Source organism: Amblyomma americanum, chromosome 4, assembly GCF_052857255.1.
Source record: "Amblyomma americanum isolate KBUSLIRL-KWMA chromosome 4, ASM5285725v1, whole genome shotgun sequence".
Classification (NCBI taxonomy): Eukaryota; Metazoa; Arthropoda; class Arachnida; order Ixodida; family Ixodidae; genus Amblyomma; species Amblyomma americanum.
Window position 1 is genome coordinate 93,869,685 of NC_135500.1, and position 16,260 is coordinate 93,885,944.

At 49.2% G+C, this 16,260-nt stretch overlaps 1 protein-coding gene and 1 pseudogene across 1 annotated transcript in view; both read left to right on the top strand.

The window, feature by feature from the left end:
* Window positions 1-291: 291 nt before the first annotated feature.
* Window positions 292-16,260, top strand: part of LOC144130255 (scoloptoxin SSD976-like) — a 59,879-nt gene continuing 43,910 nt past the window's right edge. Inside the window, exons 1-3 of the mRNA XM_077664219.1 lie at window positions 292-363; window positions 2,401-2,494; window positions 9,262-9,443. Of these exons, the coding sequence (XP_077520345.1) occupies window positions 352-363; window positions 2,401-2,494; window positions 9,262-9,443 (288 nt within the window). The 5' untranslated portion in view covers window positions 292-351. The remainder of the gene's footprint in view (window positions 364-2,400; window positions 2,495-9,261; window positions 9,444-16,260) is intronic.
* Window positions 15,202-15,365, top strand: LOC144130712 (U2 spliceosomal RNA; annotated as a pseudogene).

Sequence of the window (16,260 nt, forward strand, 5' to 3'; positions counted from 1 at the left end):
ATATTTGCCAGTATTGTTATCGTTTGGTGCGAACGCCAAGGGATTTGCATTGGGTTCTATTTGTGGGTTTCTCCGCGATTACATAATTGCAACTGGTAGGTTGATGTGCTAAATCTTTTAAAGTTCTACGAGCTCTTCTTTTTTCACCAAAATGCTGTCTGTTATTGAACTGTTATATTGTTCTGTTGCTTTTATTCATTGATTTTTCAAAATTCACGATTGGTGCTATAATTTTGTTGGCCAATCCCCCCGCGTGGGTATGCGCCATATACCTGGGGTGAAGAAGAAGAAGAAGAATCCCGGTCGGACATCGCCGCCGGCAAAGTGGAGAAATATCCCAAGGCGGTCGACATGAACAGGCTGGTGCGTTATAAAGCAGGTTGCATGCGTTCATAGAGTCCGCAACGCTGCTGCTTAAGCAAGTAGGACGCACGCTGATTCCTCGCCTTTTATTCTTGCCCGCTTTGTTCTAGGTAGGGCAATCCCTTAAGCTCCCTCGACTGTAACAGGTACCATGATAAAAGCTACGAACGTACCAATTTAGCGATGTTTCTTCAACTGCATGGTTCAAAGCCGAAAATATTCAACTCATTTAAACGTTTGTGGAAGCAGGCAATTGGGCTCTTTGTCGCTTTCTGTGCAAGTATTTTTTCCAATACCATGATCGGAACTCACTGGGTTAGCAGAGTTGCCACTCGGATCTTTACCCTGGAGGCAAAATGCGTCAAAAGTGGCCATTGGTTTATACACAGTCATGCTGAGAGTGCGTCCGCGCTGCTGAAACAGCGGCAGCCAACGGGTAAAAATGTTCAGTGAGCACTGAGACTGCATGCGTGCTGTGAAAACGAAAGCATTAGTGTTTCTTCCTTTGTGTCCATCCTTGACGCAGGTTGCGCACCGAGAGATGAAACGAAGACGCGCCTCCGAATGGTTATGCCACAAAAGTTGAATCTACAAGGTTACGAGTGAATACCTATCACAAACTAGCCTCTAACCTAAGAGACGTATGGTATATACAACGAGAAATCGTGCGCACTACTCGCAGCGGTGTACGACTAACGGTTGCGTCATAATTTTGATCCTCAAAATTGTTCTTTACGAGGGGAAACGGCGCAGTGGATGTCTCACATCTGAGTGGCCACCTTAACCGCAAGTGTCTGGGAACGCACAAATTTGAAGGTTCGTATGCCGTCGGTTGGAAGCCCTGTCGCAAGCTAGCCTCGCAATCTATAAGCAACAAGAAAAAGCATGACACCACCCGGAACGCTGTACTACAAACACTTGCTCTAAATTTTAGTACGAATGTAATCACCCGCAGAGGTGGCTCTGTGATTAGGGTGCTGGGCTACTGATCCGGAGTTCCCGGGTTCGAACCCGACCCCGGCGGCTGCGTTTTTATGGAGGAAAAACGCTAAGGCGCCCGTGTGCTGTGCTATGTCAGGGCAGGTTAAAGATCCACATGTGGTCGAAAACATTCCGAAGCCCACCACTACGGCCCCTCTTTCTTCTTTTCTTCTCTTAGTCCTTCCTTTGTCCCTTCTTTCCTTTACGGCGCGGTTCAGGTGTCCGCCGTTATGTGGGACAGATACTGCGCCATTTCCTTTCCCCTGCCCCGCCGCGGTGGCTCAGTGGTTAGGGCGCTCGACTACTGATCCGGAGTTCCCGGGTTCGAACCCGACCCCGGCGGCTGCGTTTTTATGGAGGAAAAACGCTAAGGCGCCCGTGTGCTGTGCGATGTCAGTGCACGTTAAAGATCCCCAGGTGGTCGAAATTATTCCGGAGCCCTCCACTACGGCACCTCTCTCTTCCTTCTTTCACTCCCTTCTTTACCCTTCCCTTACGGCGCGGTTCAGGTGTCCAACGATATATGAGACAGATACTGCGCCATTTATTAAACCGTCGTCTAGGCGGGTAGCCCTCTGGCTACCCTCTTTCTGTTAGACGTTAAATGTTTTCCTATCCTATCCCCCAAAACCAATGTTTCAATCAGGAACACTGGCGCCATATTGCAGTCAGCCAGGAGAGGCTATATATAGACGAACTACATGCATATGATTTTCTGAAATGACTATGCTCGGCTTACTGTGTGCTTGCTATTGCCGCTAAGACGATGCCGCCCTATATTCGTTGCGATCGCTGGTATTTTTTGTACAATCAGCGAATACATTAACACTCACCGCCGGATTTTCTCTTAATGGAACTACTAATGCGTTCGCATCTAAATTGGCGAGTATGTCACAAGGAGTTCTAAGGCGGTGCGTACAAAGCAAGGAACGCAGCAGCAGCCATCATTGTGAGGTAGATGTCATTGTATGTCAGGGTAGCAGCATGCGCGTCCTACCTCGGCTTCAGTATTGCAGCTCCTCATTGTGTGCTATTTGTGCCGCTCTCTGTTTCCAGGTGTGGGACTCAAAGTTAGCCAAGAAAGCCCACAAAACTGCGGAATTCTGCGACCTCACTCGGGAAGGAAATGCCGAAGATTTAAAGGCAGAGGGTAAGCTTTGTTGAGGGCTGAACGTAAGTCCACATCGTGGCTGTAGCCCGGTGGAGTAGTAAAAACGTGTATTGATGTAAAAGAGAAAAAAATTGATGGTGGTTTAGCTTTGGTTAAACCTGGAGTGACGCGATAGCTACAGCTGGCTGAGTGGAACTCGGTCACGTGACCAACCACGTGACGAACCACGCAATCAGCCACGGCACCGCGCCGCCGCGAGCTCCTCCGCACCACGTGACCAACCACGTGACAGTGTGGCAGCGCAGACACAGGTTGGCCGAGCCGCCCCTGCCACGGTGCCGCCACGCTGAAGGCTTGAAATGCTACCGTAATGTAGCTATCGCTACAAAAACAGCGTTGCCTTCAGGGTCCATTCAGGTTGTCAGGAGCCCTTGCGCGCTGACCGCCTCCTTGGCTCTCTCAGTGGGCTGCTGTTGGGATTTTGGGTTCGAAGCGAGTGAGGTGGCTTCCGACTGCTCGGGACTTCTGAGCTGCAGCTCCTCGTACAAGGGGTGTTTTGGGCGTGCTTATAGCACATGTACTACATCCACTCTGAGGCTGCATTTCTTGGAGGAGACGTTGACTGCCGTTTATGGCTGCACATAGGGCGTTGTTGGGTAGGGGGTTTATTTGGACACTTATGGGTGGGATAGCGCAGTGCTGTTTCGTTGTGTATGAAGTCCGGCTGCGCTGTTACACCCAATACGCATCTATACTAACTCGCCTAACCTGCCGCGGTGGCTCAGTGGTTAAGGCGCTTGACTACTAAGCCGGAGTATCTGGGTGCGAACCCGACCACGGCGGCCACGCTGCGATTGAGGCGAAACGCGAAGCCGCCCGTGTGCTGCGCGCGGTCAGTGCACGTTAAATATACCCAGGTGGTCAAAATTGTTCCGGAGACCTCCACTACAGCACTTGTTTCTTTCTTTGTTCTTTCACTCGCCACTTTATTCCTTCCCTTACTTCACGGCTTGGGTGTGCAACAGTATACTTTAGACAGTTACTGCGTCATTTCATTTCCTCAAAAAACAATTTTCATTTCATTTTTAGTTGAGTGTTTCCGTCCTACTACAGGGTCGATCTGAAGATCCAAATCCACGCAACCTGATTTGGGCCCCCGGTCACCAGGGCCTCCAGGGAAACGAACAGGCCGATCAGGCCGCCCGCGCACTCTCTCCCCGGGCTATCTCCCTGTCCTTGAAAGGGTACTCCCAATCAGACAATCTGGCCATTACATTCAAACAAATCACCGATTACTACAAGGAGGAGCACCGGCGCTACCCGGCCCCTTGTAAGGGTCTGGATCGCGCTGACGAGCTCCTCCTCATCAAAATTCTCACTAACACTGTACTGTGCCCGGCGGTGCTTAAACACTTCAATACATCGTTTGATGGCACGTGCCAGTTCTGTGGGGAGGTGTCGGACACCTTCCACATGGTTTGGGCGTGTCAATCTAACCCATCTATCCCCCCCAACCCCAACCCCACCAGAGAGGACTGGGAGGCGGCCCTGCTCGGCTGTCAAGACCTGAAGAGCCAAAAGGCATTGGTTCAACGGACGCGGGCGGCGTTGCTTGCGAATGGGGCCCCGGAATAGGGGCTCCACCTAGTACTGTGAGGGGAAAGGGCCAATAGGGTCCTACCCCAATCACCTTTCTGTAAAAAATTTAATTGCTTATAAATGTTTTTCACCACCACCACCATATCACATCTTGCTTTTTGCACAGGGTTTTGTGTCCCGGTGGATATTTCGAATGTTCTAAGTGATTTGGTAGGTAACCATAATGTTTGATTGGCGGGAAGGTGGCCAAAGGTGACATATTGTCTTAGTATCAGTGGGCGTAGGGTTCCCAACTGCCTGGTGGGATACTCCTCGGACGATAATGTGGGCTGCCTCGTTCCCATGCAAGGCGAGAGCTATGCGACTACCCGGAGCAGCTACATGCGATGGGAGTTAGACGATCGTTGGAGATGGGGTGTTTCCGACGGTATAGACTGCGGCGCGGGATAGCCTACATCTGGCGAAGTTGCCGATAATGGATTTTGAATCACTGGGGATGTTTTTGCGGAGGCCGAGATTTTGGCCAAGGCAATTGCGGCCTCCGATTATTCACGAACACAATGCGGTGCCCGGCAGTACTAAAACACTTCGATCCCGCGTTCACTGGCAGGTGCAAACACTGTGGGGAGGTGGCTGACACCTACCACATGGTTTGGGCTTGCCAGCGCAACTCAGCTCTCTCCACCCACCCCAACCCTACCAGAGAGGAATGGGAGGAGGCCCTGCTTGGCTGTTCGGACCTTCAGTCCCAAAAGGCTTTGGTCAAGAGGGCTAAGCTGGCGGCTTCGACCAATGGAGTCCCGGAATAAGGACTCCACCCGTTGCGGGGCTCTTTAAAGAGCCTCACCTCTTTCATTAAATAAAGGCTTTTAACCACCACCACCTCAGCATTTTCCGACGCCTCGGTACGTTTAGTGCCTGAAGCTAACGGTGCCCCATGGTGTTCTATTGTGAATAGCTGCTATGAATGCGGTTACATGGATGCATTCCGCTGCGCTGACAAAGCCCGTGCTCTAGGTGATCGTAGTGTTTGTGGAGAATTCTGTCTCATTCGTCTTCCCTGTTCTTGTGGTGCTAAATGTTCCTTTTTGGGGAATCGGGGAGTAGCTTCAGCCGACTCTGTACAATCGGAGCAGTCTCGCAGAAAGTATTCTCTTGCCCTATGTGGGGGAGGTAGAGAGGGTATGTTCTCGTGTGCTTTGCACAGTCTCTTGAAACGGTCTATGAGGTGGCCCTATATCAGCTTGTGTAGGGAATTATCAATGCCCAATTGTAGTAGCTTTGTGGTGGCTCTGTCGCTAAATACTCCTAGAAGGCCGCTTGGTGGGCAGCCCTGATTATGCCGTCGAGTCGCTGTTTGACTGCCTGGGTTAGGCACACGAAGAGTGTGGCTTCCAGTCGGCTTCTTTCATGCGATGGTGTTTGTTGGCAATGCTTAATAATAATAATAATAATTGGCTTTGGGGGAAAGGAAATGGCACAGTATCTGTCTCATATATCGTTGGACACCTTAACCGCGCCGTAAGGGAAGGGATAAGAGAGGGAGTGAAAGAAGAAAGGAAGAAATGTGCCGTAGTGGAGGGCTCCGGAATAATTTCGACCACCTGGGGATGTTCAACGTGCACTGACATCGCACAGCACACGGGCGCCTTAGCGTTTTTCCTCCATAAAAACGCAGCCGCCGCGGTCGGGTTCGAACCCGGGAACTCCGGATCAGTAGTCGAGCGCCCTAACCACTGAGCAACCGCGGCGGGTGCAATGCTTCTTCTCATTCTGATTGTGCGCGTAGCACAGACCTTTTCTTTTTTCTTGTGTGGCGTTTAGCGCATCCTCGTTTTTCGCACTGCTTTGGATCAGGCCTATCACTTGGGTTTTGACGGTATTCGGTATGCGTTGGCTATTGGTGTGTTCGCCACTTTGGAAGAGTAACTCGGTCTGCTGTGTGGACCAATATCAGCGTGTACCTGTCACTCTTTTTTAACGTCTACTGATGACAGCGTCGTCGTCTGTATTTCGGCGTCGTTTCCTGCTCTGGTCCTTAGTGTGATATCGCTCGGGTAGAACGTGTGGGAGAGGCTAGGTATTTCGGCTAGACTGGCCGGGAGGAGCAGATGGCAGAGGTTGTAAAAGAAGGTGAGAGCACCGATCTCCGAGGGGCACTCAAGCTGCCTGTTGGGAAAGCTGGTGTCATGAGGTCTCCGATGATGAGATCCGCCTTACGGGTTGCCAGGAACTCGTCAATGAAGTTATAGGTTTGGTACCCTGGGTTGAGGAACTGCGAGGTCGTGATGATCGCCTCACATGAGACATTATCGAAAGTTTTCGTGATGTCAAGCCCAAGATTGGTCTCGTGCCACCTTTGATGGATGATTGGTTTATTTGTGTCCGGGGACCATTTGTGCTAGACAACAAAATTAAGGACGATCGGACACCTAATACTGCAGTTCTGCGAAAGCAGTTAGATGTGCCCTGGATGATTACTTCGATGTTTTTACTGAAGGCCAAACATCAGACAGGCGACAAAATTTTCCTGGATTAAGAAGGTGGGTCGATGGCGGTTGTGGGCGGATGAGGCAGTGGTGGCATTAGGAGGTGGCTGGTTTGCGGTAATTCGGTAGGGCAGCTGGTTTCCGCACTTCGTGTTTGGATTCGGTTGGGAACTTGCAGTTTAACGCGATAGCGCTAGAGCGCGCGCACTTCCTGCGCCAACCCCGGGGTGTGAAATTGTAGTTCTGATTGGTCAATGACCTATAGGAGCGTGACGTACTGCCTGTTTCTACTCCTTGCGCGCGTATAATAATAATAATAATAATAATAATAATAATAATAATAATAATAATAATAATAATAATAATAATAATAATAATAATAATAATAATAATAATAATAATAATAATAATAATAATAATAATAATGATAATAATAATAATAATAATAATAATAATAATAATTGGTTTTTGGGGAAAGGAAATGGCGCAGTATCTGTCTCACATCATTGGACACCTGAACCGCGCCGTAAGGGAAGGAATAAAGGAGGGAGTGAAAGAAGAAAGGAAGAAAGAACCTTGGAAACGAGACAAAACTGTGGTAGTAAAGCCTCCACGTGACCCAAGCATCATTATGACACGTCAAAGAATGCAGAGCAAATTAATTGCACAGAAAAAAAAATCAGCTCAGATAGGAGTCGAACTAGGTTGGGTCAGGAGCCAGACACGCTACCCCAAGGCCTTCGAGGTACGTTGCATAGCCTTAGTAAAAAGGAGGCATTGAGTGTTTTTCAGTGGACAATACACGTTAAATAAAAATTAAATGAAATGAAATAAAGCAATATAAAAGTAAAAACAAAATAACTGAGGATGATTAAAATTCTTAAGCGATAACTTAAAAGAAAAGAGAACACAGATAAAGAACACTGTCTACGAAGTGTCGCGCTAAGAAAGCTCCAAGGCCGCTGAAGGCACCCATTAACTAAACCTATTGTTATATCCCTAACGTGAAGCATAAGCCATCCCTCAATTTTCGTTTTAGTCGGCTTTTAGTAGGCGGGAGTCTTGTCGACGACTGACGACTGGTGGTGGGTACTTGACGCTTGACGCTTGCGAAGGTGGCGGGGGCTGGCTTGTGGAGGGTAATCGAAGGTGGTTGTAGGTGGATGCGCAACCCTGAAGCTTGAGATCATGCTGTGAGTGATGGGTGACGCTTCTGGAGGATAGAGTTCAACACTTCATTGTAGCACACTAGCAATGCTGTGAAAATAAGAAAGCTTTGTAAATTTTTACCAGCTGTTGCACCAATAACGAAATTCAGCGAACGTACGCGTAAGCAGTGACGTTTTTAAAATTTTGTTCTCTTTCACTCCTTCGTTAACCGTTTCCTTCATGGTGCACTGTCCACATAGTGTGAGAATGCTGCCGCGCATTTGCATGCAACTGCTGTCATCTAACCAAACGTCTTCCAGCCATGCGAAGAGTGCACTTATAGAATTCCAGTTGGTGCGTATTAATTATGGAGCCCTCCACTACCTACAGAACCTCTTTGTCTTGCATCATTTAATAAGGCGTTCATTCCAATCCTCACGGTGCGCTAATAGCGTCCCCAGCACGAATGATATCGTTAATGCGTCTTTCAGTGCCTTATAGTCAGTTTACAATAAAGTAGCACGTGCCACAAGCGAGGACAGCTGATACTGCTTTCTCAGATTGCGCTTATTTACACAGCACGTCTTAAATGTCAATACTTGTGTGGAACCTCGGGTGAGCAGGGAAGAAATTTGTCACTCACCAGCCCAACCCTATGAGGACAACGCTAGCGCTAGGCACGTGCTTTTGCTGGCGCTAGATGTATGTATTTAAATTGATTAATGAAAGAAATGGGTACATTATTGTCTCACTACTTGTGGCGACCGCGTTGATGGACGAGAAGCGCAAAATGTGGCCATGTGCTATGTGATGTCACTGGAGCTTATTTATATCACGTCACACAACACATGGGCGCATTTTGGGTTTCGCCTCCATCGAAATGCGGCGGCCGCGGATAGTGAAAGAGCAATCTTGCCATTCTTTTTTCGTATACGGAGCGTGTAGGGGAAGTGCCACGTTAGTAAGTATCGTAGCAGCTGGGGGGATGAGAGAGAGTGGGTCTTGAGGTGTCCCAAGGGGATCTGCTGGGAGTTAAGGGAGGGTGGTTAACTCGACGGTTAAACAGAGTATTTGTGTGAACTCTTCAAAGGTGTGCGCGCGCTCCTTCTAGATGCCCGATAAATGAGCCAAGGTGCATTTTTCGGCAGAAGTAGCGAGTATAGTTGAAAAGCACCGCTGAAGCTTGCTACGCGTAGTTTCTATGTTGCTATAAGATTACGAATTCGTTCTTTTCGTTTCATGAATAAGTGCCTATGTTAGTTTACATTCCGGCAAGCGGACACTATGTCATTCAGTAAATAATTAAGTCAAACTGTCAACAGTCTTGGTGGCGAGTTGTTCACGGACGATTCTTCCAGGCAAGGAACCGCAATCCATAAAGGGGATCAAGCCTGAGTCGCTGGTGACGAAGAAGGGTTCGCCATATTTTGATACACGCAGGAACACGAGCATGGTATCAGTGGAACCCAAAACTTTATTCCGGTAGCTGACTTTTGAACTTTGGTGCTTTCGCTTAGTTTTAAAACGGTTCTATGTTGTTCACACACGATACCATTGCGAACCACGCAGAGGGAGACCCCGAAGGAAACATCGGCCAGAAAACTGGATCGGCTGCTGTCACAGGCGACCAAGCCTCGCCGGTAGGGATCGCGGTGATAGAGAATTGGATCAAAGCGAAGGATAGGTTTGACGTCGCTGGCTTGGAGAAGTACGTCGACCCTGCTGACGCGGATGCCAAGAGGTTCGCGCAGGTAAGAGATGAGATCTGCTTTCAGATAAACAACTTGTTTTCTTTGAAAGCGAGTTCAACAAGAGTTCTACGCGTAATTGCACGCAGAATAATACTTGCGACGTTACAGGGGACGGATACCAAATTTGTACTGCGTATTACTGCAGTAGCATTACCCTTCCCATACCCTATAAAAAATGGGGGAGTTGCCCGTTGCACAGAAAACGCTCATTGGTCGGGGGTGTCGCGACGTCAGTGCAGTTTCTTTGGCATAGAGGAGTGGTTCGTCATTCAAGCACCATTGCGAACTGTCGCGGAAGAAATAAAGCTGCTTCTGCGAAACGACAAACGTTGTCGGGGGGGGGGGGGGGGGGGGGGGGAGTCCGACCGCTGCCCTTGGGGTCGCAAGCCGGCTGCCAACACCTCTCAGCCACTGTGGAGCGACTGATTAGAGGCCTTTATTGCGGCTAACTCACACCACAGAGTACGTAGCAAACAATTAGTTAATTATAGTCGCAAATTACAGCCGCCAAATATTGTGGCCAAACCGCCGCGGTGGCTGAGTGGTTATGGCGCTCGTCTGCTGGTCCGAAAGACGCGGCATCAATCCCGGCCGCGGCGGTCGAGTTTCGATGGAGGCGAAATTCTAGAGGCCCGTGTGCTATGCGATGTGAGTGCAGGTCAAAGAACCCCAGGTAGTGGAAATTTCCGGAGCCCTCCACTCCGGCGTCTCTCATAGCCTGAGTCGCTTTGGGACGTTAAACACGCACAAACTGCAAACCGAACCTATTGTGGCCAAATAATCACAACTTATGCGTACCTTTAAGTGTGGGTTAACATTATAAACGCCGCATTATGAAGCACATTACGAAGACGAAAATTTCGTTTGGGAACTCGCAACCGCCTACTAAAATGACCGTGACCCGCCGCGGTGGCTCAGTAGTTCAGGCGCTTGTCTACTAAGGCGGTGTACCTGGATTCGAACCCGACCGCGATGGCCACATTACGATGGAGGTGAAACGCAAAAGGCTGCCGTATGCTGTGCGAAGTCAGTGCACGATAAAGACATTGAGTTGGTCGAAATTATTACGGAGCCCTCCACTAGGCCACGTCTTCCTTCCTTCTTTCACTCCTGTATCGAGAACGACGTACGTGCCATGCCTGGTGCGGCCGTTGATCGCTCTCGTCTAGATTAGATACGCGCCTTGTTTGCCACACTCCCTTCGGCTATAAGAACACTGCACGTTCAGCAACAAACAGCTTTTGCTCGCTGGCCACTTTGACTGATACAACACTCTCCTTCATTCCTACCCTTACGGCGCTGTTCCGGTGTTCAGAGATACGTGAGACAGTTACTGCGTCATTTCCTTTTCTCAAAACCAATTTTAAATGAAAAAAAAAATGTTAGCCACACACATTACGATTAATATGCACGATTTTAAAGCGAAGGCTTTGCTATGGTATATTCCGCGAGTTTGGCGGACTTTGTCGGTTTGACCTTCAGCCGCTCCGGAGCTGCGCCGTTTCTCAGATCCCTAGCTGGGGAACGAGAACCTTAGTTCGGAGAACGAAGTCCAATCAAGCGATCAGACGAAGGCACTGGTGGTACCGCCCACGGCAGGATGCGGTGCTGCTGCTCTCTCAGTTCGCCGATTGAAAGGGTAGAGACACTGCCACGTTGTCAGCACAGCAGCCAGGTGGGCGCTCACGTGGCACAGGAATGTCCAGCCGTTTCCCAGCAGGGAGGGGGGGGGGGGGGTGAACGATCTTGCACTTCCTCGTCTGTTGTCCGAAACGCGGTAACTATGTCGAAGACAAAGCCGCCCGTCAATTGTCAACACGAGCGTGACTAATAAAAGCAATGCTCCGTCCGGCGACCCGATGGTATACTCGGCCACGTGGGGCCGCCATTGTCACCACTGCTTCTGCCGCTGGTTCCGCGAACGCCAGTCCAGACAGCCGCGTTTCTTCCAGCAGGCTAATTCGCCTTCACGGTGCTTTTGTAGGAATTCTTCCCATGTCCGAATTCGCCGAACTCAGATGTAGGAAGGAGCCCGAGCATAACAGCACACCCGCAGTTAGACATTGCGCCCGGAAGTTTAACTGCTCGCACGCGGCTCGACTCTCTGGGGGTCTTCGGATAACCTTCAGCGCAGAAGCTACGGCATCGCTTCCCCTCGTGAGATGGCCGTTTTCGGAAATCCTATGCAAGGATCTTCTGCAAGTACCCACTCATCCAGCCAGACCAAAACTCGGGGCGAAACTAAGTTCAATTAGCTAACAAAATTGAACTCAAACTTGAAGAAATCAAATGTTTTGTCTAAATGAACACATGGTGTCTCCCCGACGAGGAATTTAGACATCGACCTGTCCAAGGCGTGTGCTCCCGCTCGAGGTACACTTCACTGAAGAAAACTCGCTAAATGAAATCAGCTTGTTGCTTAGAGTGCACGCGGTAAGGGAAAAGGTGCCTGGCTATGGCTAGCTGACGAGGTGTTCAATTTTACCCGTCCCAAAAGCTCATAGCCAAGGTACATTACACCACGCGCTCTTCCTTATGCCTGGCCGAAAAGGAGAAAAACGTACTCCTCTGTATGTTACAATGATTACAAACGACATTACTGAAAGAAAGTGGGAGGTATACACTCTTCATTAGAAAAAAGAATATGAAATAATTCTTCAAAACTAACAAAATGGCGGACACCCTCTTATGGCGAAATCTTTATCAGCTAAAAGGATCGGTTTATCCCGTCGGCATTTGTGTGGAACTTGCCTTTCTTGTAGCGAGCACGAAGCTGTGGTGCTGGAGTGCCAGTCTCTACCTCATTAGACCACCATTTTTGGGCGACATATTGTGCAGCCAAATCAAAGAGCAAGGTCCGTTTCTACCGTGAAACGGGACGCAGAGACCTATCATGTACGCTTGTCAAAAGGCCGAACGAGGCAAGCGCGCTCTTTTTCAGACGTGCTATACGACTCTTCCCGCGTGCTGAGCTTGCGGCTCAAGTAAAGGACAGGCCATGTGTGGCCGTTGTCGCTTTCCTGGCAAAGAATAGCGCCTACTCTCGCGGTCGCTTGCATCACATTTTATGATAAAGACGTTAGAAAAGTCTAGCGCTGCCAGCATTGGGCGCTCGCTTAGTACTGTTTTAAACTCTGAAATGCCTTCTCTTTCTTTTGGTCCCAAGAGAGATTGGTAGGCTCAGTTTTTCAAAAGGCGTCGGTCAAGGGACTGGCTAAATCAGAGTATTGCTTTAAATTATGTTGATAATAGCCGCCATGCCAAGAAAAGCCCTGAGTTCTGATTTTGTGGTTGAGGGACGGTACTCCAGCACGGCAGCTACTTTAAGTTCAGAAGATCTGCGCTGGACACGTCCAACCACGTGCCCAAGACTTAGGCGCACCCCTGGTGGCATTTTCTGGCCCTGACAGTAAAACCAGCCTCAAGCTGTCGGCTCAGCACAATACGCAGGTGTTCAATGTGCTCCTGCCAGGTATTCGAGAAAACGGCCACGTCGTCTAAGTAGGGGAGATAGAAATCTGCAATCACCCGCAACACTTGATTCATTAACTTTGAAGAACAGTACAGAGCATTTTGAAAGCCCAAGCTCAACATTATAGGGCGAAACGTGCCCGCGGGAGACACAAATTCTGCGTACCTGCTGGCGCGCTCAGTGAGTGGCACCTGCTAGTAACCACAAATCAAATCCAGTGTGCATATATACCTTAATTTAGCGACTGTTTCAACCCTGTCCTTGATGTTCGGGATTGGGTCGGTCTGGTCCACTGTGATAGAATTCAGCTTCCGATAATCAACGCAAGGCCTCGGATCTTTGCCTAGAATCTCCAAAACAATGATTGGTGACGTGCAGTCACTTTCGCAGGGCACTATGACGATCAGTTAGCAAATACGGCGGATCTCAGTCTCAATGGTTTCCTTTTGCCTTGAAGCCACACGGTACAGTTTGTTCCTGATCGGCTGCCCGTTGGCCAGCTGAAAGTCGTGTTCGATGAGTGTTGTTTTTCCTGGCTTGTTTGAAAACACCGCCTCAAAGTCGCGGACGACGTTATTCATGTCTCCTCGCTGACTTTCCGTCAAACGTGGCTCTCTGTCGATTGAATCTAGCAGCTCATTGGTTTTTTGCTCGTCCTTGTGTGGGACATAAGGTCTGAGATCTCTTCCTCTGGCAATTCAGTGCCATGTTGACCATAGCCTGACGATGCACATAACGCTTTATCACATTACCGTGGATTATACGATTGTGGTTGTTCTTACATTTTACCTCATAGTTGGTGCCCGAAAGCTTGGACACCACCTTAACTGGCCCTTCCCATTGCACCTCAAGCTTCTTCCTTTTTGACGGGCTCAACAACATTACAAGGTCGCCAGTTTGAAAAGTGCGTTGGCGTGCAGATTTAGCGTAGTACACTTTAGACAGTGACTGCGCTGCTCTGACATTTGGTTCCACAAGGTATCTGGTTTTCGCAAGTGTTTCCAGCAGTTTCAGAACGTATTCCACTCCTATGACTCCCTCAGCATGCGCAACGGGGTCCTCAAGTCACGCTATTAAGCTAGCTCAGTGGAGCTAGATCCTGTGCTTTCCTGGGGGACAGATCTCATTGCAAAGAAGGCGGTTGGAATGCAGCCTTCCCAATCTTCCTAATGTTCAAAACACAGAGACCTAACAATCCGCTTTAGCACTGAGTGCATGCGCTCGACATGATTTGACTGAGGGTGATGAATGGGACTGCAGATTATCTTAATCCCACATCGATCAAGGAACGCTGTTGTTAAACAGCTTGTAAACACGCTCCCGTTATCGCTTTGTATCTCCGCATGGAACCCTACGCGAGAGAAAATTGCGAAAGGGCATCTACAACTCATGTGGAACTTATCTCCTTCAAGGGAACGGCCTCGGGAAATTAGGTTGCCACGCACAGTGTGGTCAGAATGTACCGACAACCAGAAAACCAGAAATGTATGGTGGCAGTGGGCGAACAGTATATATCCCTTACAAGACGCCGAAAGGGCTTTGTAATGATGGGAACAAGTGTGTGTGTGGGGGGGGGGGGGGGGGGCTTTCCATTTATCCGTCCTCTTGCCGACCCGCTGGCAGGTGTCACAATATCTAAGAAACTGTTCCATATCTTTCCTGCAGCCAGGCGAGTAATATTTGAGGGCTAATCTAGCTTTTGCTTTCTTTGTGCCCAGGTGGTCCGCCCATGCATTTCCGTTCGCGAGCTCTAGAAGCTGTCGTTGCTACTTCTCGGACACTAGGAGTTGCTGATATGCGCGTCCCTTTGAGTCGCAGTACATCCGGCACTTAAGGCCTGATTTTTCGTAAAAGCTGGTATTCTTTATGGCGACTCCCTCTCTCAAGTTATTTCTTAGAGCTCCTAATAATGGGTCGCTTTTCTGCTCTGCAATGAGTGTTTTGAAGCGAAAGCTTTACTACGCCAGCCAGCGAGCCATTTCGGCTTATCGCGCTGTATGCCGTGTGCCGTGTGCCGTACACCGTATGCAGTGGCTGACGAACTACCTTGAGCCGCCGTTGCCTAGCAACGCCGCAGCCGCACCCCAACAGATGGCACCAGTGCCGGTGCTGCTGCCGTCGCCGCTCGCTCCATCAGATGTGCTCCTCTGGGGTAGAGGTTGAGGAGGTGTCGCCTCGCGGGGCGTGTATATATATATATATATATATATATATATATATATATATATATATATATATATATATATATATATATATATATATATATATATATATATATATATATATATATATATATATATATATATATATATATATATATATTATCTGCTGCGGGTCCTTGGACCTAAAATATTAAACTTATTTTTGAAATATGGCAGAGTGCTTGGCTTAAAGCACTCTGGCAGGGGTCGGCCCGGTATTTCACTGCCTCCGGGATCGGCCCGGGGCATATTAGCGCGACACGTCTTTTCTTACACTCTTTGCTCTCTATCCTTAACCCCTCTTACTTTCAGCACGCGACAGCGAGCGTGGCTCGGCTTGCGCCAGTAGGCAGGCCCTTGCACTTTCCTTTTCCTTCTTCCTCTCAAAAACATCAGTCCGTCAGTATTGTAGTCTTTATGGAGAGCGCGAAAGAGACGCAACAACGACAGAACGAAGCGAGGAAGAGACAACGCGCTCAAGAGACGCCAGAAGAACGCGCCGCACGTAAGGAAGATGCGTCGTAAGGAAGATGCGGCTAGAAGGAGTCGTGCCACGTCCCGGAGTGACACTTCAGCTACGAAAGAGGCCGATTTGAGTTCTCGAGAGCGTCGGAATGAGACGCTGCATAGACGACGTGCCGAGGAAATGAAGCTTTCGAAATTCAAGTAGGGTTAACCAGAGCTAAATCACAGCCAATTTTTTCTGTCAACCTTAGTCAATTCCTCCCAACAAGTCGAAGCAGTTGTTATTGTCGAACCCTTCGCGTCGGTTGCTGTTGCCCCATTCTCCACGGAATCGACAGTTCCTTGGATTTCGGGAGCTCCTGCTGGTTCAGGAACGTCTTCATGGTCATGCTCATGCGGTTTAGACGGGTCAGTTTTCCGGCAAGGAGCCCCCGCGCTGGTCGGGAGAATGGTTCAGTGTCTGCTCATTTATCGGGACGCAGTCAAGATTCTTGCGAGCTCTGGAGCTCAAGAACGCGTTAGCGCTTTGCAAGCCAAGCCGTGGTGAATGAGAGGCCTTTGTCCTTCAACAGCTGCTCGGACTTATTCGAAAAAATTAGCAGTTGCTTAGGTAGGTTATGCCAGGATATACGTAGCGTGAGCTACGCTGAGCCGCTGAGCATCAATTGCAGCTCAGCAG